Genomic DNA, 22,313 nt, shown 5'->3' with positions numbered 1-22,313 from the left:
TGGGGACTAGGAGCCTAACTTTAGGCCGCCATGTTTAAAATTCTTGACGCAAGGGCATTAGAACAGCCCATACAACCTTAACCACGAACTTCTCAGAGAGGTATGGAAGGACGTTTGGCTCACAGGGTCCTTCCCTGCTATCCAGGAGAATTTACGTGACCGGAGGGCTGTGGCAATCACCCCAGATTTCTTTCTGTGGAGAGCACCCTGTGGATGGTGAAAGAGGAGTGGCCAATAAGCTTCCATCTCACCATGGCCGTGTTCTCTGCAGATGGCTGTCCTGATAATGCTTCCTTCCCCTGAACTGCTGGGCATGTGCAAAGCATCTCGAGCAGACCGTTAAAAGCTTGTATTATCTTAATGCCATTGTCTTGGGGATGGTGTATTTGGCGTGCTGCCATTTATCGAGCCTGCCCAGAAACGGTGAGTGCCCGTGTTTCTTGTTGAGCGCCTCGGCTGCAGCACGACTGGCCTCATCAATTCTCCATCTCTCCAGTGGGTTGTTAATCCCAGAAGGATAGTGCAATGTTGCAAGGCTGGATGGTGCTCAGAGCTTGGCAGTACAGATGAAATTCACCTCTGTACACAAGGCCCATGCACTACGTAAGTCCTGCTGTTTCAGAGGCTGAAGTGGGACTGTCCAGGATCTGAGAAGGGGGGAGACCAAAAACCACACTAACAAAAAACGTGTCCCCTTTAAGAAGGCCTCCAAACCGACCCCAGCTGGCAGAGTTCCTATATCTAGGCTTCCTCCCTTTCCCATAGGCATCAGGTCGGGAAAGGAGCCATCTAATCCAGATCATAATAAGGCCTTTACCGCAGAGCCTTGAACCAGAGCAGCCAAATTTATAGTCAGAAGAAAATGAGGTATTTAGGACCCAGGTCAGGCGAGTGGCTGCTGGTTCCCTCTCCCATTCTCAGCTTCCTTTTCCTGGTATAGAGCAGGGCAGGGTGCTCCTTGATTGCGCCCAGACTGTCCCTTAAAGGTGTAATCCACCCCCAGCACAGGGACTGAAGTGATGCATGTGCTTTGCTAAGGGCATTCTGCCCAGGGCTGAATTTCATTGCAGAAGAGTAGCACTGGGTGGCTTTTATTAGAATTTACGTCACGTCTGAGCAGCTATGTTCCTAACTGTACTGGAGGAGATTTCAGGAGTGGTATTTGGTGTTTGGCAAGCCTGGCAAAAGTGTATTGGCCCCATCCTGGCATCTTTTATAGATAGGGCCCTACCAAATTAATGGCCATGAAAAATGCATCAAGGGCTGTGAAATCTGGTCTTCCCCCATGAAATCTGGTCTTTTGTGTGCTTTTAGCTTATACTATACAGATTTCATGGCGGAGACCAGTGTTCCTCAAATTGGGGGTCCCGCCCAAAAGGGAGTTGCAGGGGGGGGGTCACAAGGTTATTTTAGGGGGGTTGTGGTATTGCCACCCTTATTTCTGCACTGCCTTCAGATCTGGGTGGCCAGAGAGCGGCGGCTGATTACCAGGCACCCAGCTCTGAAGGCAGTGTCCCGCCAGCAGCATTGCAGGAGTAAGGTTGGCAATACCATACCATGCCACCCTTACTTCTATGCTGCTGCTGGCCGCGGCTCTGCCTTCAGAGCTGGGGTCCCGGCCAGCAGCTGTCGCTCTGCAGCTGCCCAGCTCTGAAGGCAGCGCCACCGCCCCCAGCAGCCAGAAGCAAGGGTAGCAGTTCTGCAACCTCCCCTACAACAATGCGACCCCCCCTCCCCATTCCTTTTTGGGTCAGGACCCCTTCAGTTACAACACTGTGAAATTTTAGATTTAAATAGCTGAAATCGTGAAATTTATGATTTTTTAAAATTCTATGACTGTGAAATTGACCAAAATGGACTGTGAATTTGGTAGGGCCCTATCTCTAGCCAATGAAACACAGTTTAATTTCTGAACATGTTGGTACCAGCTCTTGGGTTTTTATTTATTTATTTTTACAAGGTGGCTTTTCAGAAAAGAATTACGAGTGGAGCTCTGAAGAGGAGGAGGCTGTGAAGAAGGCAGGGCCAGTCCAGGTGCTCATTGTTAAAGATGACCATTCCTTTGAGCTGGACGAGGCCGCGCTGAACCGCATTCTGCTCTCTGAGGCCGTGAGAGATAAAGAGGTAGTTGCCGTGTCTGTTGCTGGAGCTTTCAGGAAAGGAAAATCGTTCCTGATGGACTTCATGCTGAGATACATGTACAACAAGGTATGAGTACAGCCATGATGTAACTAATGCCTCCTTGTGCCGTCCTGGAGTCTTGGTGTGTCTTGCTGTGCAGGGTTTCTCATTGCCCTGGTATGATTCCTCCCACCCATGCAAACTGGAGAGGGGTCTGAGCCTGCATTCACTTTGGGGGCACTTGAGCCCCCCTCTGTAATGGGTCCCCACTGGGATTTGAATTCCCCGTGACAGCAGGGGAGTTTGGATTCAGGTCTGTATGCAAATCTGAGCTCCGTGATAGTCTGGGCTCCCAGCCTATGAGGCATTTTTCTGGAAGGCTGGTACCCCTCCCTAACTAGTGGGCTGGTGCCATCCCAGTGCATGCTCCCTGCTGGGCGGTGCCGGTTACTTTGGTGCAGCCAGCAGGGCCTCAAGATGCACTATGTGCTGGAGCAGAGAACACTGTGGCGGCTGCCCACTGGAGCTGCCAAGGGACCTCAGGGCTGCCCATCCCTGTGCCAGCTTCCACTTTCTCCATACTCTTGCCCTGGTAGGGCGAGTCTTTAGGGATATGAGCAGGGGGACACAGCCTGTTGGAAGGGGGAGTAGAGGAAGGAGGACCTCCTGGAAGATGGGTCTGGGGTAGGGGAAGAGCACAGCCATCACTCTAAGCCCAAGGAGGAATGGTGTAAGTTAGAGCACACCTCAGCTGTTCTAAATTCCTTTGGGGTCAGCTGGTGCTTGAGCAGGGACCCATAGCTGGCTCCCTGCAGCTCCCCTGTGCCTGACATCGAAGGGGGCGCTGTGGAGAATCTGGCCCTTAGTTGTCGTAAGTCCTGTTGTATACTTGCTACGGTGTAAGTGTACCACTGCCCGCTACTGAACAGAATCAGTACTGCTTAGGGGCATGCAGTCAGTACCATACTGTTGTTGGAGAATCTCGGGTGTCAGGGGCCTGTGATTTCGGAACAGGTGGATCCGAATTCTGTCCAGTCTGGGTTCCGACTGGGCATGGTGTGGATCGGCGGCAAGCATGCAATCCTTGATGGCCACCGCTTTGTCACAGTGATTGGGGAGGGGCTCCTGGATTTGGGCCCATCCTTCAGATGCCTCTTCATGTCCAGCGGATCAAAAGAACTGAATGGGGAGGCCGTGAAGTCTTTGCTTCCTGGTAGGAAACATCCGGCGTGAGTAACCATAGAATGGAGGCAGCATAGGTGAGAGAAGAACCCGGGGCGTGGGCTGTGGTGATCCCTTCTCTCCCCACTCCCAGGAAACCATTGACTGGCTCGGCGATTACAACGAACCGCTGATGGGCTTCTCGTGGCGAGGAGGGTCTGAGCGGGAGACAACTGGCATTCAGATATGGAGTGAACTCTTTCTTGTGGACAAACCAGACGGTAAACAGGTATGTGGGGTGCCCGGTGCCAGCACATCCCTTTTGTTCGGGGACTGCCTTTGGGTTCCCATGCCCCGAGCTCTAACATAGCTGCTCTGCTTTTTCCTAGATAAGCATCCCTTTAGATGGTCTTTGGTGCCATTTGCCTTAGATCTCAGCAATTGCTAATGCACCCATCACTACAGTATCTAAATCTCTATCCAAAAGAGCAAGAACGGTCTCTGTTCCGTGTTCTATCTCTACTGCTTTCAGGAGTCCCATGGCTGATCAAAAAAGCAAACAGAATGTTGGGAATCATTAAGAAAGAGATCAATAATAAGACAGAAAATATTCTCTTGCCTCTATATAAATCCACACCTTGAATACTGTGTGCAGATGTGGCCGCCCCATCTCAAAAAAAAATATTGGCATTGGAAAAGGTTCAGAAAAGGGCAACAAAAATGATTAGGGGTATGTAATGGCTGCCGTATGAAGAGAGAATAATAAGACTGGGACTTTTCAGCTTGGAAAAGAGTCGACAAAGCGGGGATATGATAGAGGTCTATAACGTCATGACTGATGTGGAGAAAGTAAATAAGGAAGTGTTATTTACTCCTTCTCATAACCCAAGAACTATGAGTCACTCAATGAAATTAATAGGCAGCAGGTTTAAAACAAACAAAAGGAAGTATTTCTTCACACAACACACAGTCAACCTGTGGAACTCTTTGCCAGAGGATGTTGTGAAGGCCAAGACTATAGCAGGGTTTAAAAAAGAACTAGATGAGTTCATGGAGGATAGGTCCATCAATGGCTATTAGCCAGGATGGGCAGGGGTGGTGTCACTAGCCTCTGTTTGCCAGATGCTGGGAATGGGTGACAGGGGATGGATCACTTGATGATTCCCTGTTCGGTTCATTCCCTCTGGGGCACCTGGCATTGGCCATTGTTGGTCTGACCCAGTATGGCAGTTCTTATGATTCTTGGGTCCAGGCCCCTTGCAGAATACTGCTGCTCTCCTGTAGGACTGGCTGGAGAATGGCACATCTTCACTCACTAGGGGCCCAATCCAACACCCAGAGAAGTCAGTGGGACGCGTCTGTGGGCGTTGGGTTGGGCCCTATACTGGGTGTGGGCATGCTGCCATATTTGGCTCCTGAGATATGAAACGAATGGGATTCATAAGACAACACATCCATGGCTACAGGAAATGGTTTTAAAAAGTTCCTCCCAAAATGAAGGCCCACCCATCTTTGGGCTGGAATTAATGAAGCTTAGTTAGCTGTGTTCTCTTTATAACCTGAAGATCGAAGTCTCTGGGGATTGTGTTTCCCTCTCCATTCCAGGGCGCTTCATTTCTTCCAAGCCCGAGGCGCGTGTCGTGAGACAGCCAACAAGATGGCATAGTCATGGTTTGGTTTTCTCCACTGCAGTTTGGCGCTGGAGAGCGATTTGATTGAAAAGCTCCGTTGCGTGTAGAGCCTAATTCCGACCTCTCTGCTCTGCAGGTCGTGGTGCTGCTGATGGACACACAGGGGACGTTTGACAGCCAGTCGACGCTGCGCGATTCAGCCACCGTGTTTGCCCTTAGCACGATGATCAGCTCAATCCAGGTAATACAGAGGTGAACCTGTGCATCATTCGCTGAAGGACGGTGGGTGGGGATTTTTAAAACTGCCGGCATTGGCTTAACCCTACTGCTAGTCACTGACTTCTCGGGGAGCAGAGTTAGCCAATGCTGAGAGCCACTGACAGCCCCGCTGATGGGGCAGTTGAGGGCACATGAGTGGAGGAGGATGTGAGGAAAATCTAGATCGTGTCTCTCTGCTGGAACTATTCTGTACTGCAGTTACAGGAACCCTCTAGGTACTGAGAACAACCGTCTCCTGTATTGGATAGCCAGGGGGGTGCACAAGGGGGGACAAGGGACAAGCAGGGGCATGGGCCCCCCAATAATCATTGGGGGCACAGAACTCCTCCGGACCCGGGGCTGTGGTGGGAACTGACAGCTCCTCCCACCCCAGGATTACAGCGGTAGGAATGATGGGGGGGGAGAGCGAGCTCCTCCAGCACTAGGCCTTGGCGGGGGCACAGAATGTGCCCCTCCAAAAGGGGGTCAAATTTAAATTCCTGCGAATGTCCCTGTGTATAGCCCTGCTCATCCTGGGTGCACCTTGACAGAGGGCCACACCCACACCCAGTGCACCTTGCAAACTATGGGCCAGAATTCAAGTAGCCTCCTCGCCATTTTGACCCTGAAGACAGGGCTGCCGGTGGCACCAGGAAGGAGCGTGTTTCCCCATGGATGGGTTGATTGAGACGTGCTCCAGTCCCTGCTGGACCTGGCTGAAGTCTGCCAGGTGCCTGGGGCCCTCATCTCCGACTGGGAGGTAGAGGAACTCATTGCACCACAGGGCCAGGCCCGTTGGCAGGAACAACAGCAGATGGCCACGTAATCTCCCCCATTAACGTGGAGGGGCTGAGGAGGAATGGTTTGGGGAAGTGGCCATAGTTCGGCACCCAGGAGACACGTATCATATTGGGACACGTCTCTGCCTAGGCTGCCAGAGTCTCCCTGTTCTAGCACCCAGCCAGCCTGCCCGGGGGTCCTGCAGGAGACCAGTCAGAGGCAGGAGGACAGTGCTAGCCCAAATGGCACCAAGCTCAACCCCCCAAGTCAGGGGTGCCAGAACAGGGCGGGAGGGCAGAGGGCCATGGCCCCATCATTTTTTATCAGCCGTAATTGTGAGCGGGGGTGGGGGGGGAAAGGAGAGAAGAGCAGCGGGGGGGGCGGAGTTTTGGGGAGATGGTGCAGGGGCAGGGCCTTGGGAGGAATGGGTGGCTTGAGGGGGGGGGGGGGGCTTGGGGAGAAGGGGTGGGGGCTCGGGGGCAGGACCTAGGTGGAAGAGTGGCATAGGGGGGCTGGGCCATGGTTCAGGCACCAGTGCCCCCCCCCCACACTTTTAGGTAGCTTTGGCCACTCCTGCCCCAAGTAATAGGAAAAAAGACCGGCCAAAGTGCCTGGCCCACACCTCCTGGGGCCCCAGCTTATGGCAGTCTACTGGTGCATTGTCCAGAGCAGAGCTATCCCACAGGTGTGGATGTGTGTGGGTGTGGCCCTCTGTCAAACAGTAGGCCAGCAGCTGTTCTCCTGTGTGTTGGCTCTAGGAGCACCTGCTGGACGGGTCGCTTGCTGGGACAGGGACAGTGTTGTGCTATGTCTGTACAGAGCCTTGCACAACGGGGCCCCACCCTGACGGGCCTCGGCTCTCGGCACTCCAGTAATACAAATAAATAATGTAATATTGGTTTTGAGTCAGAATGTCGCTTATTGAGAGGCCATTGTGAATGCTGTACAGGAAGGGCAGGACATTTTAAGTCCTCTAAACATTTCCTTTTAAATACAGGTGTACAACTTATCACAGAATGTTCAAGAAGATGATCTCCAGCACTTACAGGTAACCTCCTGGCGCCCTTCGTGGGGCAGGGGGGTGAAAGAGGGGCATTAATCTATCATGCTTTCATTGGTGGTGCTTGTCCTAAAACTCCTCATTTTGGCCTGCTTGCCTTCTGCACTGGAAACGTGCATTTAAATTCAGAGTAACAAAGGGCTCCCATCTGGTATAGAGGTTATTGTTCTGCAGTGAATAATGGGCAGTTAGGAACAGTCACGAAGGGGGTGGAACCTGTTTCCTCTAAGCTATTTAAGCCCATCTTCTTTGGACCTGGTCCATCTAGCATAGAAGTCAGTGGCAGAACTCCCATTGTCTCGATGGGAACAGGAGCAGGTCCTGGCTGAGCCGGCAGATGGCGGGGTCAGCAAGGAGACCTAACTTTCTGAGACAGCCTCTTTTGTATCTTTTCGGATGGGGTATGTGGAGGGCAAACCGGGGCGCAGGCTCAAGGCTGGAGAGAAAAGCCAGAAGATAAAACAAGGTAACAAAAGACCAGAGGGAGCTGTTTGTATCCAGCCCTGTGGTCGTGATGTGCTTCTGCATTGGCAAAGTGGCACATTTCCCACCCTCTAGCTCTGTGGGTACCTGTTCCTCCAGCCTTTTGCTGCGGAACTGAGGAGGGCCTTGGGCTTTGGATTTCTCTGTAAAAATCAATTCCAAGGAAGCGGAGGCCACTTTCCTCAGCTCAGTCTTCTTCTGACATGGAACGGAGATACATCTAGCTGGCTTTCAATAAACAGGGCACAAAGCTATCTGGGGCACTTGAGCGTACCCGCCCCCAGACCTTGCTAAAAATGTGCTCTGTACTGGATTGTTCTGCTCATCCTGCAGCTACTTACTGGCAACTTCTAGCAACCAGCTGTGTTAGTTATAAATCCCTTGGTCTGAGGGGATTAAGGGCGTCTGTTGTTTAGATATCCATTGTTTAACAGTTAGCTATCGGCCTTAGGGTTTTATACTGCCACCCTTCACCATTGTACCTGAGAGCAGTTAGCACCGGTCAGATCAATGTGCTGAGAGGGAGACAAAGATTTATCCAGGAAAGTCTCATAGGAACAGATTGTAGTGCCCTTACTCCTCTGAGTAGTCCTAGAGCAGATGATGGGGCTACACCCGGGAGTGGGAGCTCACCACCTCCACAGTCTTGCCCATAATGAGTGGAAAGTTGACTGCAGTCATACTGCTTACGTAGCACTGGGTGGCAGATTCTCCTTCTGGTCATTGAAAGAGCCCAAAGAGGAGGATGGATACTGGTGTTGTAACTTCAGAAACTGGGATCCCTAATTGTGGCACAGATGCTGCTGGGCTGATTAAACTTTGGGCATATGACCCTGGTTGTCGAGGGGCGTGTAATTAGTGGAATGGTTTGGTAATGGCTGCCCCAGCCATCCTCTGATGAAGTCTTTAGGTAGTTTGGTGTGCTTGGATTTTCTTATTGAAAAACTAAGCAGGGGGTGGAGAGAAAGAAAAGCAAAATTCAGCTTGGAACATCTCGGGTTTCTCACAGGATGGTTTCTGCATTGTTTTGGCCAGCCTAGTTTACAGGGTAAATATCTGCTGAGGATAGTTTTTAAAAAAATACACGCACCTCTCCCAAAAAACCTGCTCGTTTTGAAATAAAATTGGGGTGGGGGGGTTTTAGCATGTGGATCCATTTTTAGGGACTTGTGATGTAGTAGATTTTGCCTCTGTTGAGAAGAAATAGCCCCAAGGTTGGAGAACCTGCAGATCTAGCTGATATGCCCCCCCTCCCATCCCCAAATCCAAAACCTGTGTGAGATGTTAGGGGCTAACTGCAGTCTTTAATCAATGGAAGTTTGGAGCCCAGGCTGCAGGTTTCAGTCCTCTCAGGGCAAATGCCTGTTTCTTAATCCCATTTCCATCAGTGTTCAAATGGTCAAAGGCTCCAGGCTTGTGATGATTTGGTGTAGCATGGGAAACCTTGGGGGATGCCAGTGCACAAACCAGCAGAAGACTCAATCCATTTATACATTAACCCCACCGCCCCACTTATTTGGCAACCAAGAATTCTGTTTGGAGATGGTCTATGTCAAGACGGAGCACAGCTGATATTAATAGCAGCTTAATATACCTCTAAACTGCGAGCTGAACATGCACAACCAAGCAGACCTTAGTTAGAGCACTGTAAACAGCACTGTTAGCACCAAACCTAGAAACCAAATTAGTGATGCCAACCCTTGCATGGAGCAAGACCAGCTGTACTGCATGGTAGACTTTGAAACTAAAAGTTCCCTCCTTGTTTTGCTCCTTGGTTTAGCTCTTTACGGAATACGGCAGGCTGGCCATGGAGGAAACCTTCCTGAAACCATTCCAGGTGAGTAACATGGCCTTCGTGGTTAAGGTTATTCTCTAGCAGAGATTAGCTTTGATAGGAACCTTTTGGCCTCACCAGCAGGTGTCACTGCTGTTTGCGATATGGGGAGAGAGGAAACCTGAATAAATCAAGGCACGGTGAGACCTTGCTGAGCAGAGGCACAAAGCCTTGTTCTCCTTGTTCCCCTGCTCTCTAGCAAAGTCCAAGATCTCACTGTTTTCCCCATTAAAGTCTCCCCAACCTGCAGACCCCTGGACACTGTCATCATTCTGGACACAGCAGGCTGGGAGGGACCCAGGCAGAGCCTATTGGCCCGTGAGGCTTTGCTCTAATGACAAAAGGTGCGATGGGTGGAATTCAGCCCCATTCACCACTGAAGTCCCCACAGAGCCCTGTTTTAAGGATGTAAGCGGTGCAGAGGCCTGGGGATGAATTTCCCAGTGGCTGAGCACACTTCCCCTGCGGTACTCCAGCCCAGGGAGTGAGCAAGCAGGAACAGCAGTCAGAGGCAGCACAGAGTACCGTCCCTCGGCTGACAGTGTGATTCAAGACTTTGAGATCAGGCTGATGTACTGATGGATCATCAGCTGGAACGTCATTGACAGCACTGCATAGCACATGGGCAGGATCAGAACACTGACTAGCTATAGAATATAACCCACTTCCGCGTTGTCCCTTGGTTCCAGTGGAATTTCTGCTGCCCTGCAGAACAAGGGGCATTACATTTAATAATCATTCTTCCTGATGACCGAGGGGGTAGATCTATGGAAACGATCAATTTAAAGGAGATTCTGTTCACAGGTGAGAAACCGTTTTATTTGTACTTCCATTTCCCACTCAAAATAACGCAGGCACTTCAGATGGAGAACGTCGGAGGATGTGTCTCTAGCCTCTTTAGCTGGCAAGTGATGCCAGAGGAGTGAATGGCACTGTGAGAGGGTTACATACTTTCACAGGCCCACTCCAACTGGAAGCAAACATGAATGAATAAATAAAAAGCAGATGATGCGGGGATGGAGAAGCTGATCCATCAGGCAGCTGCTGCAGATGCTAATAATGAGGCGGTTGCTTAGCAGTTCCTTAAATCTGCAGCCCACCCAGTCTCTTTGTCTTTGAGCAAAGTCAGTCATATTGCCGTATGCCTTTGGTTCCTGCCCTGGGTGAGCACAGGAACCTGCTTGTGTGGCTGGAAAGCGGTGCAGGAGGTGGGAGCAGATTTTTGCAGCCGTAGAGGTGGGGTGAAGCACTTACATGGGCTGGGGCATAGGACAGAGGGCGGGATCTAGGAGCCCATCAGAAGGTACCACTGTGTTGACATAATATGCTCAGGCTTCTGTAAGGCATTGACTTAGTCCCACGAGCCGTTCTCATTGAAAAAAATTAGCGCGATACAAAATAAGCGTAGTGCAGATTAACTGGATTAAAACTGGTTTTCTGATAGATCACAAAAAGTAATTGTAAATAGGGAATATCATCCTATGGGGGTGTTTCTAGTGGGATCAGCAGGGATTGGCCCAGTGCTGTTCAATATCTTCATCAATGATCTGGAAGAAAACGGAAATTCACTACTGGTAAAATCTGCAGACAACACACAAACTGGTGAGGAGAGATAACTAAGGATGGGGTTAGGGCAGCTATACAGCTCGACCTGGATTGCTTGGTAAGATAGGCTCATTTGAACAACGTACATTTTAATGCAGCCAAATACCCGGTCGTGCATCTAGGAACAAATAAGGTAGATAACCCAGGATGGGATACAGCATCCTGGAATGTAGTGACACTGAAAAGGATTTAAGGGTAATGGTAGATAATGAACTGAACACAAACTCCCCATGTGATGCTTTATGTAAGAAGAAGAACGCAGTCCTGGAATGTGTAAGCAGGGGAACATGAAGCAGGAGTAAGGAGCTGGTGTTACGTCTGAATACGGCATTAGTGGGGCCATTCCTGGAGACTGTGTCTGGTAAGTTCCAGTGTCCACACTTCAAAAAGGATGTTGAAATATTGGGAAGGGTTCAGAAAAGAGCAACAAAAATGATTGAAAGACTGAAAAACCTGCCTTACAGTGAGAGACTTCACAAGCTGCATCAATGTAGTTCCTTCAAGAGACAATTAAGAGGGGAGTTGATCATGGTTTACAAGTACCTACACGGGAACAGATTTCTGATCGCAAATGGCTCTTCAATCTAGCATTAAAAAACATAATTAGATCTAATGGTTGGAAGCTGATGCTAGTCAAATTCCGATTAAAAATAAGGCGCACAGTTTATTTATTTTTAATACTGAGGGTAAATTAATCAGTGGAACAACTTAACCTAGGGATGTGGGAGATTCCCCATCACTTTGAGATTGTCTGTCTTTCTGAAGGCACTGGGCGAGGTTCTGTGGCCTGGGGTGCACAGATGGTCAGACTGGATTACAGTCATCCCTTCTGGCCTTACAATGTAGGAATCTATGCGGGAAGTTGTGGGAATTAGCGTACGTAAGGAAATACAGGCAAGAATGAAGTGGTAGCTGAGAAAACCCTGGAGGCCCTGCCTGCACGGAGATGCCTGGCTGACTCGCTGCCTCTGGGAAAGGCGTCACTCTTGGTAAACAGCTTGGGCTGGCCTGAGGTGCAACCAAGGAAGAGGAAGCTGGGGCTCCTAAGGCCACCATGCCGCAAACATAAAATGACTTCTGAGTCGGAGGACAGAGTGTGTGTAACCGGTTCGTGCAAACGGGTCTTGTTACAGAGGTGTGCCACTGGACCATCTGAACATGTCTACGCTGAAGTGAAGGTGACTGTAGCATGGGTAGGCAGATCCATGCTAGCATCAATTTAGCGCCGTTAACAATAGTAATGAGGACGTGGTGGCACAGGGTAGCAACTGGAGTTCAAGCCCACTGGGGACCCTCAGTACATACTCTGGTTGCTAGCGTCTGCTGCCATGGCTACACTGCTGTTACCTATGCTAGTTAGATTAAAGCTAGCGGGGGTACGCCTACCCGTGCTACAGTCATACTTTCCCTTGCTGTGTCCACGTAACCTTGGAGAAGGGTGCAGTATGAAATAGACAGATACGTACATGTTCCACAGATTGTAATGTTCATAGCAGTTGTCAATTTTATGTCTCACTTTCCCTCTAAAGACAGTGCTTTGTGGAGAGAGAATAAGGGGGGTAGAGGTCTCTCTCTCTCTGTGTAATTTTTTTTCTGCATTTCCAACAATCATATTTCCAGTTATTGACCTGTTTATTCATCTGTGCAAAAGCAACCCTGGCATTTGTGCAGGGCCATTTTTTGGCTTCCGCATGCAACTGCCTGCCTCTCCAAACCCTAGCCACATAGTCTGTCACTTAGGTACGTGCTGTGTAAATCAGACCTTGAATGCAGAACATGCCTTGAAAATTATTTTTTTGAAACAATTGTAACTTGACCTCATTGGCATTTATTTATTTCTTGAACAGAAACTTTGGCTGCCTCAATAAAGATTACAAACCTGTGATTTCATATTTATCCTCTCATGCTACATATGTTTCTCATTACGAGGCAGCTTGGAAAGATGCCCAGTCGAGGCTGAAAAAAAAATAATTCAAAGCTGTAAATGTCCTGTAGGATAAAACTAACTGTGGCTGAAGTTAGGGATCTTGTTCCCCTTGTGCTCGTTAGCAAACTTCCTTTTAATTTTGCAGACTATGTGCCTGCCTACTGGTCTATCCAAACGCTTACATTCTAGGTAGAACAGGAAGTGCCCGAATCATTGGCAGTGCTCTTCAGTGTAGAGCCTCAAATGGCCATTAGATATATAGTATTGTATGCAAATTTGGGGCAGGGGTTTTCATCTGTGGAACAGCTAATTACGGAGTGGGAGCCTCCCCTGTGTGGAGTCCCGGCACAATGGTCTGTGCACCACGTTGGTTTCCCTTCAATCCCAAGAGCACCCATTGCACAAGGCAATGTTTCACCCAAAATAATCACAAATTCAGGACCCGAAGAAGTTGCCACTGGAGCTGAGTGAGTAATTCACAGTGAATAACTATAAAATAAATGTAGCCTCCTTTTGTTCATCTCACAGTTCCCTTAAATTTATCTCTTGTTTTCCAATTCGATGAAGCAGTAACTTTTAAAATTATGCATGTATTTGGTATATGGTATTTGATATTTCTGTGGCAAGATGATATTCATTATCCAGGCAGTGTTGCTCAGTTGTGATTGGTGATACAAGTTCCATGGTATTTTCTTCTGTTCCTTGACTGAATGAGCATGTGAGCACTTCTGCTATGAATATTTTGCATGTGACTTAGAAATTCAATTCTCTCCAGTCTTTTTTGCCAGTGAAACTTGAAGGCTTGACTATTTGTGGGACGTGAGCATAAAGTGGGTGTGAACATGGCTAAGTTTTTTTTATCTGTGAAGATAATCTGTAAAATTATTTTTGTATTATCCACCCCACTCCAGTTGTCATTTTTCTTGTGGAAGATGAGGCAAAAGGAAAACAACATAGGGCCTGATCCAAAGTCCAGTGTAGTCAAAGAGTGTCTGGACTCAGTGGATCAAGCCCATACTGGAGAGCATAGTTCTAATGAGCCCTCTATTTGTTTCCTACTTGTGTTTTTTAGTCTCTCATATTCCTTGTTCGTGACTGGAGTTTCCCATATGAATTTTCCTATGGATCTGACGGTGGTTCAAAATTTTTGGAAAAACGTCTTAAGGTTTGTCCGACATTTCTGGATGCTGTTTGGCATGAACTTGGCATGAATTAGTTCTGAGCTGACCTGGCCAGATGAGATGGGTTTGATGGAAAGGGGTTCAAGAATGCATTAGAAAGCCCTTCATCTCCTAACCCAGGGAAGCTGCTGCTCTCCACACACCACTGTACGAATAGTACCTAGGCTGGTCTGGAGACCCTGATTCTGCACAGTGCAGGTGCGCAGAGTTGTGCATGTAAGCTCCAGGAGGATGTGATGAGCAGGAGACAGAGTGCAGAGCAATTGGACTAATGAGAGCTCAGCTGAGTGGCTACTACCTTACTCCTGCTTGGAAGTGGGAAAATAGTATGCAGAGACACCCCATGTGCATGTTGAGACTTGCACTCCAGAGCATCTCTCCTCAGATACATCTATTTTCTGCCCACACCCCTTTTTGGCCAGTGATCTTGAAAGTAAAGGATTGGGCTTGCCTTTTACTACCGTATCTTATAGAGGACCAAGAATAACCCACCAGAGCCTTTGCTCACACTTGCATAGAAACATAACCAGCTCTGCTCCCTCATGCACACCTTGCTGGATGACAGCTTTGGGGATGACTTAGCAATGCATGGTGTACATTTAAAGCTGAAAGACAAATACTGCAATAGGAGAGGTAGGAGGGAGTGGTTCATGTGGAAAAGTGATGGGTGAGCTCACTACCTCTCCAGTGCTGGGAATGCCACAGGTGGGAAAAGCAGAATGAAAACAAAATCCCTCCATGGCTCTTAGGAGCAATAATTAAAATACATAGAGAAGTATACAGAGTTAGCCTGTTCCACCATGGAGATTTCTGGGCAACATACATTTCAGGTGGGAAATAAAGGATAACTACATGATCAAGAAGAATTTAGCATTAATAGTTGTATAATAAAATGTATGGGAGAGGGCACTATTGGAAGTAGTCAGGAAATATACGGATGGTTTGATAGTGGAAATAAGTGAAAAGGCCTAATTAAAGGGGGCTCAAGAAAACCCTGCTATAAAATCCTGAGATGGTTTTGTGTTCTAATCAGACTCATGCATGCACATTTTTCAGAGTAATAACACACTCCAGGGCATGTGGTCAGAGTGAGACATAAATGTTACTTGGTTGCTGGAAGAGCTCTGTCTTTGGCCTCATAAAGCATGCATAGACCTCCCTCTGAATACACTTTCCTTAAACAGGTTTCAGAGTAGCAGCCGTGTTAGTCTGTATTAGCAAAAAGAAAAGGAGTACTTGTGGCACCTTAGAGACTAACCAATTTATTTGAGCATAAGCTTTCATGAGCATATTTGAGCATAAGCTTTCATCCGATGAAGTGAGCTGTAGCTCACGAAAGCTTATGCTCAAATAAATTGGTTAGTCTCTAAGGTGCCACAAGTCCTCCTTTTCCTTTTTCCTTAAACAATCAGTCCTCTTGCAGTATGTACTCCACACTTTAATGTTACATATCTGATGTCCACATAAAATGTAAACGTGCTAACATCAAGCCAATCTCTCGTAGGTCTCAGGAAATCAACATGAAGAATTGCAGAATGTCAGAAAACACATCCATTCCTGTTTCACGAACATCTCCTGCTTTTTGTTACCTCATCCTGGCTTGAAAGTAGCCACCAACCCAAATTTTGATGGAAAACTAAAAGGTTTGATGGAAAACTAAAGCTATAGCTTGATATTGAATCTGATCATTTACCTTTGCAATTGAATAATTGCTTTATTTATACACATTGTCAGATACCCTATTCTCTTCCGAAGCCCTTTCAAATATTTTTGGTAAAACACCTGTGGAAAGTAGTGCTGAACATAGATAGCCCCTTCTAAGTCCAACCAGCATTTCATGCCTGTACATTTCAGTGATTTTACCCTCACAAAGGGATGTATTAGGAGCTGCTAACACATAATAATAAAAAGATAAAGTTCTAGGCAGATGGCTGAGAACAAAGTGACACCAGCGGCTGAGGTTTGCCTTTTTAGATGCATCATTTTGCACCTATAATTAATTGATATTTTTGCTGGTAATTCAGTTCAAGCACAAAATTGTGGAAGCAGCTCACTGTGGAGCAAGACTGTGCTTGGGGGGAAACTGGGTCCTTAAAACTGAGAGACTTTGGTGTAAAAAGCTTTCCAAAGCAATATTTAGTCTTCTTGAGTCAACTGATTAATGGTTTCCCTGGAGGGAAATCTTAGTAGCTCAGGGGCTGCATTTCTTTTCCAATGGATTTGTGGGCTATGGATTTTTAAGTTAACTTTATTTGTGGTTGCAAAGATAGTCAGTCTCAAATGTTAATTATCCTCTATAGATTTCATTCTTTAGTTCCAAGCGGAACTTTAGGAGCCAGCTAGAACTCGATGACTGTTTTTGAAAGAACTGGTATACGGAGCCTCATCATTCCAATTCCCTTTTCCCTCAAAGCTGCCCACTCAGAACTAATCAGATGAAAATACATCACTGTTGTTACCCTTTGAATGCCCAGGGAGTCCCTTTCACTTGCACTGTCTAGTTTCCTGCCGTTTCACAGAAAATATGTTGCAGATATTGTAAGTTAAAATGACTTGGTCCTGCCGTTATGGGTGATCTTGTCTGAATTGGTCAAGATGGCGACCGAGCCCATTAAATTCCAGCGACGACGCTGGCAGCTCTGGGGAAGATACCCTTGGTACTAGCAGGAGGCAATGAATCTAGATAGTCTCTTGTGTTTGGAAAGTGCTGTGATAGAACCTATCCCTGGAGGAGCAGGAAGGAAGACTGCTTTACACTGAGTGATCTAGACACTGTGCAGTAAAAATACCACCACCACCTCCAAATATATGTCCCCGTGGCTAAGAAATCAAGGAAATGTATTGTGTATTCCAGGCCTGATGGGTACCCATATTAGATGCCACCTCCTTAGCCACTAGCCTTTTGGATTTGTTGGTCTAGTACAGCCCTTCCATAGCAGTGTTTCTGAGCTGCAATAGCATCAGTTTAGTTAGTCAATGGTATGGTGGCGCTACACGGTCTAGGCGTTCTCAGTTTCTGTATTTTGAGTGGCAAAGACAATACTTTAGAAAGGTCAGCAATAAAAATCAGCAGTGAAGTGCCTGCAGGATTCATAATAAAAGATTATCCAAAGGGTAAATTAACAGCCACTGAACCATTTAAGCAAAGAGAAGCCTTACTGGAGATGTCTTCCATGAAAACCTCGCTGCTTCACAACGCAGCAAAGAAACTTCCAGCCGTAGCGAGGAGGACAAACTGGAGCCAACCAGCAGCAGGTGATGCCAGGACCCTGGATTTCCTAATGCGACACTCGAATGCACATACAGGAGCTCTCAATCTGCAGGTTCTAAGAGTCTCATGGTCCCAATAGTTTGTAGATATTGTCTATGAATATTTCAGCGTGCAATACCCAGACAGGACTACGATGTCAGTGTAAGAAATCTCATCGGGGGAGTGCAGTAAAAAGCAGGGAAGAACAATTCTTATTCTTTTAAACCTGTAGGCCAAATGTTTTCAGGTCCTAATGTGATGTTTTTTTCAAAACAGGAGTGCCAAAGGAGAGAGAAAAGAGCACAGTATTTCCATGGTCACGTTGCTTTTGCACACAGGCACTGGTTGAACAAAGCATGTAACTTGCCATGGGGCTGGGGCATGGGTGGCCCGGCTTAGGGGTTAGCATCAGGTGCAAGCTGAGGAGTCAGGGGCCAGTTATCAGGAATCAGGCTGGGTTGAATCCTAGCAGATCAGAATGGAGAGACAGACTGGAGGGTATCAACCAGGGGGTACTTACCTGAGTCAGGCTCAGTCAGAAACAGGTAAGTACCAGACTAGCAGTCCATGGCTGTGTGAAGCCCAGTTGACTACAAACAACTTCCTGTTTCCGCCTCTGGCTTAAATAGGGGCTGTGGCCCAATCAGGCGCCTTGGAACTCTCCCAATCAGAGCATAGAGACGGGGCTTATGCCCCAGTTGGGCTTCATGGAACACAGTCCCAGCTGCTGTCTGTGAGCTGCCAGGCAGAGGATTGGTGTGTGATGACTCACCCGGACCCACTTGTTCAAGACCTGCAGGACCTGACTCCATGCAACAAGGCACTGATGGCCACAGTTACCAGTTCTGGAGGCATCGGTTACCTGCTTGATCATGCAAAAGCAGCTTTGTGCATGCAGATGGCTGTGGGTGCAAAAATGGTGGGTGCCATTTAGGAGACTGCTTTGAAAATGTATCATAACGGTGTGTATTATGCTTCAGTCAGGTAGCACTAATGCGATATTATCACGTCTGAGTACAGCCATCATTCAATCAGAATGCCTCTCAGTCACAGGATGGCTGGCGTTAGCTGGTAACGTCACACGTGTGCGTATTGAAGCACAAGTCTGAGCTGAGCTGCTCTGGACCTGACACGGGGTTTGCTTACAGAAATAGATGACGAGTTCATCAAGAACCTGAAGGTGTTGATTCCTTGGCTTCTTAGCCCCGAGAGCCTAGATATTAAGGAGATCAACGGAAATAACATCACCTGTCGAGGCCTTGTGGAATACTTTAAGGTATGGGCTCCTAAGCCATGCGAGATCACGGTTATTCAGACGGGAAGTGTTTGCGTTTTTTCCAGATTTAAGTGAGAAGTAAAGGAAGGTTTGGGATACACAGACTGGGGAAAGTGCTTCTCTTTCTAGCGAAGGTATTTCTACGGCCCCCATAGCCATAGGGTCTGAGTAGCCCCACCGCTCTCTGGTGCGGTTATCCCCATTGTACAGCTGGGGATGCTGTGGCACACAGAGACTAAGTCACTTGCCCAGGCTAGCACAGGATGTCAATGGCGAAGTCTAAGTCGATGCTTAGGGTGACCGTATGTCCTGTTCTGGCCAGAACAGTCCCCTTTCTAAGCTCTGTCCCGGCTGACGTGACTTTTTTGACAAAAATGGGCATTTGTCCCATTTGCTCTTCCCAGCTGATTAATTAGCATGAGCAAATGCCCAGTTTACAAAAAAAAAAGTCAGGTGGGCCCCCTAGGGGGCATGGAGGAATCTGGGGGGGGGGGGGGACAGCGACAAGAGGTGCCAGGCAGCAGGGCTCTGGGGGTCAGCCCCAGCCCCAGGCAGCGTGGAGCTCAGGGGTCAGTCCCAACCCCAGCCACGGGAGGCACTGAGCTTGGGCGCTCAACCCCAGCCGCAGATGGCACGGAGCTTGGGGGGGTGTGTGTCAGCTTGCGGGGGGGGGGTCAGCCCCATCCCTGGGCGGCAGGAGGGTGGGGTGGCTCCGGCGAGCTCTGCAGGTGGGGGAATGGCCGTTTTTACTTCAGGTCACCCTGTCAATGCTGGGAGCTGGACATCTAAGTCCCTTTTAAAAATCTCCTTAATGGTGCATGTGTACGATGTGTGTGTGTTTTGAATGAACATACCGTTAAATGTGACGCTATGTTTGTATTGTTTCCTAGGCATATATAAAGATTTATCAAGGAGAAGAACTGCCACATCCCAAATCAATGCTGCAGGTATTTGTGCCTTTTGCTGTTGGCTGGTATGAGCTTGTCTACGGGAATTCACGTTGATTTTCCATTAGGCAGTCATTTGCGATGTTAGCCTCATGGAGGGCTTTGAGTTTGTTCTGTGCTGCTCGAACATGCTAAGCAAAGCAATACCTTGTTGGAAATCTTTTGCAGTTACTTGGGGTAAAATTTTCAAAAGCACCACAGTGACTTAGGACCCTGATTCCCATTTTCAGAAGTGAGTTAGGCTCCCTGAGGTGTTTTTCACAAGGCAGAGGGAATAGCGGTTTACACATGCCCGGTCATTTCCACTGTTTTCTTAACATTTCCCTGCAGCGTGAGGGGTTTTTACTGCCTCTGGCTTTGGATTCCTGCAGGAACTGGCTTCCTGTTTACTACTAACTACAATTCAAGGTGCATCTATAAATCCCACTAGAAGTTTGGTTCTGCCTTCTTGAGACACCACCCCTTTGTCCCAGTGCACCAATGGCAACTGAGATCAGCTGAGCTGCTTTTGCTGGCGGATTTTAATAGGCTGGCGTCTGGAAGCAGGGCTCTATTGGTAGAGGGCTATTGGCTCTGGAATTTGCTCTCTGAGCTGGCCTGTTGTCCATAAGGGTTTGGTGTAAGGCGCATCTATTCACTCAGGCTTTTGCAGGAACAGGCAGAAGTGACCATAGCAGTGAGCGCAGGAATGAAGGAAGGGCTGGGGTCGAGTTGTTACGAGGGGGAGGGTCGGGTCGAGCTGTTTATTATTTTTCATTTTTGTACATGAGCACTTCATATACCACGGTGTGTATGGGGGGAGTGCACATGCACCCACCCATGCAGGGAGATGGAGATGTTACTAATACAGCCTGCTTCTCTCCCGCCTGCCGCACCATCCGCTTGGTCTGAAACTTGCATCGTGTTTTGTGCCCCACTTGCAGGCCACAGCTGAGGCTAACAATTTAGCAGCAGTTGCCACTGCCAAGGACAACTACAATAAGAGAATGGAAGAGGTAAGGTAACAGCTCAGATTGTCGTGGACATCAGATGTTTCCTCCAAAGTGATAAGGTTGCACATGGTCTTCTTTACAAAGCAGATTACGAAGCAGCCTCTGTGCCTGGCTGTGATTTATTAATCCAAACTTCTCAATAAACTTGGCAGGGATTTTAGTTTTAAGTATCTCAGCCAGCTAAAATTCTCAATGAAAGGTCCCAATCAGACATTCAGGGCTTGCTTCTTCTACTCCTGGGTGCAAAAAGGAGCTGTTTCAGCAAGTTATGTGAGACAGCATCTGTCCCAGTAAAAGTGAGGATGGATTTGAGATTCCTTACCCTGCTCCCCCTAAACCCACACAAAACCAAAATAATCTTGAGCAGCTTTAAGTGAATTAAAAATAACTCCCTTACACTAGTGAATAATGAGTCACTAAATCACTTGCTCTGGGGTAGAGATAAGATGCTCTGTGAAATGGAGGAAGGGCAGGTTGAGATTGCAGCAAAGTAACAGGCTGTCAGAGTAAGGTGTTAAATACTCATATTTATATGGCCAAAAATAAAACTCTAAATAAATATCTGTATACCAGTGCAAGGGGTTTAAGAGCAAAAATAGGTGCTCTAGAATGGGCTGGCAGTGGAAGAGGATCTGAGTCAAGCATCAACTGTTGGAATGTTTTCTTGAGTCTGCAGAGAGCCTGAACCAAATGTTCCGAAAGGGGTAAGTTGCCTCACCATTCATCTCAACGAGATGGGCTTTCTGAAGGAGACAAAGGAATATATTGTTGGAAAAATCTGTCTAACCTGTTATCCCTAGTGCTGGATTATGGCAGGCCGGGCACACGATGACAACAGAGGCCTGCGTGTGTTGGAGCCCACCCCACCAAAACCATGAAGAAGGGATGGCAGCAGCAAGAACCCTTCCCATTCCCCCACCCACTGAGCCGTTGGCGGGGGCCACCTCAGAACAGTGGGTTTCAGAGTTAACCCACTGAGACGAGTGGAGCAGTTCATACCTCTCAGAGCCATTGTTTCAGGCTGTCTGCAGACTCCAGCAGTCTTCACTGTATTGGTTACACTCAGGGCTCGTTTCAAGATTTTCTGTGTAATCATGAGGGCTAGGAGCGTATATTTCTGAAACTAGGACAGTTTAGAATATAATTTCATCACGTGAATTTAGGAGCTCGGGCCCCAGTGCCAATAATGCCTGTGCCTTAATCCGGTCCTTGTTAATCTCTTAATCCTCACCCAGCCCCTACACCTCCCCGGGTGCCAAGAACCCAACCTGCTCCCAGGCAGCTGCCAAAGCCTCCAGCTTCCCGACCAACTTCTAGGGTGCAGTTACGCATTTTTCAGTACAAAAAAAATTGCAGCACGTTGAAAATGTGGACGTTAATGAGACTCCTCCCCCCCCACCCCATGGGCGGCTGCACTGAGTGTGCTGTTCAATTCCTTGTTTAAATCACTAAAGGCTCCACGTTCTGACTTTGAGAGAAGCTCCTGCAGAATTTCTAGTGGCTCACTGAAGTGCCACAGAATCTAGGACCCTTGCTGCTCAGTTTAGGTCCAGTTTGCTCCATAGCCACAGGACCTGGCCACTCGGTTCACAGTTGCTGACCAAATTAAATCAGGGAGCTTGCCAAATCTCCTATTCTCTGCTATCCAGCTTCTCTGCCTGCTCGGTCAGCAGTCTGACTTAATTTGCATCTTTTGAAAGCTTCTTGAAAGGTTAGCTGAAAAGCTTTTACCTGCCAAGCTTTTAATGCCAAGATGCTGGTTCACTGGGTTCAGTGTCCCATGCAACAGCTGATCACACTGATAACA

At 48.0% G+C, this 22,313-nt stretch overlaps 1 protein-coding gene across 2 annotated transcripts in view; it reads left to right on the top strand.

Annotated features, from left to right (window-relative positions):
- ATL1 (atlastin GTPase 1) overlaps positions 1-22,313 on the top strand; it is an 80,073-nt gene that overhangs the window by 48,682 nt on the left and 9,078 nt on the right. For both annotated transcript variants that reach the window (XM_084630821.1, XM_084630822.1), the window contains 10 exons: positions 1,961-2,208; positions 3,437-3,571; positions 5,050-5,154; positions 6,949-6,999; positions 9,275-9,331; positions 13,933-14,025; positions 15,546-15,684; positions 18,440-18,567; positions 19,458-19,514; positions 20,438-20,509. In XM_084630821.1, coding sequence (XP_084486947.1) covers positions 1,961-2,208; positions 3,437-3,571; positions 5,050-5,154; positions 6,949-6,999; positions 9,275-9,331; positions 13,933-14,025; positions 15,546-15,684; positions 18,440-18,567; positions 19,458-19,514; positions 20,438-20,509 — 1,085 coding nt within the window. The remainder of the gene's footprint in view (positions 1-1,960; positions 2,209-3,436; positions 3,572-5,049; positions 5,155-6,948; positions 7,000-9,274; positions 9,332-13,932; positions 14,026-15,545; positions 15,685-18,439; positions 18,568-19,457; positions 19,515-20,437; positions 20,510-22,313) is intronic.

Source organism: Lepidochelys olivacea (assembly GCF_965140295.1).
Source record: "Lepidochelys olivacea isolate rLepOli2 genome assembly, chromosome: 6".
Lineage (NCBI taxonomy): Eukaryota > Metazoa > Chordata > Testudines > Cheloniidae > Lepidochelys > Lepidochelys olivacea.
This window is presented reverse-complemented; position numbering and strand designations above follow the sequence as displayed.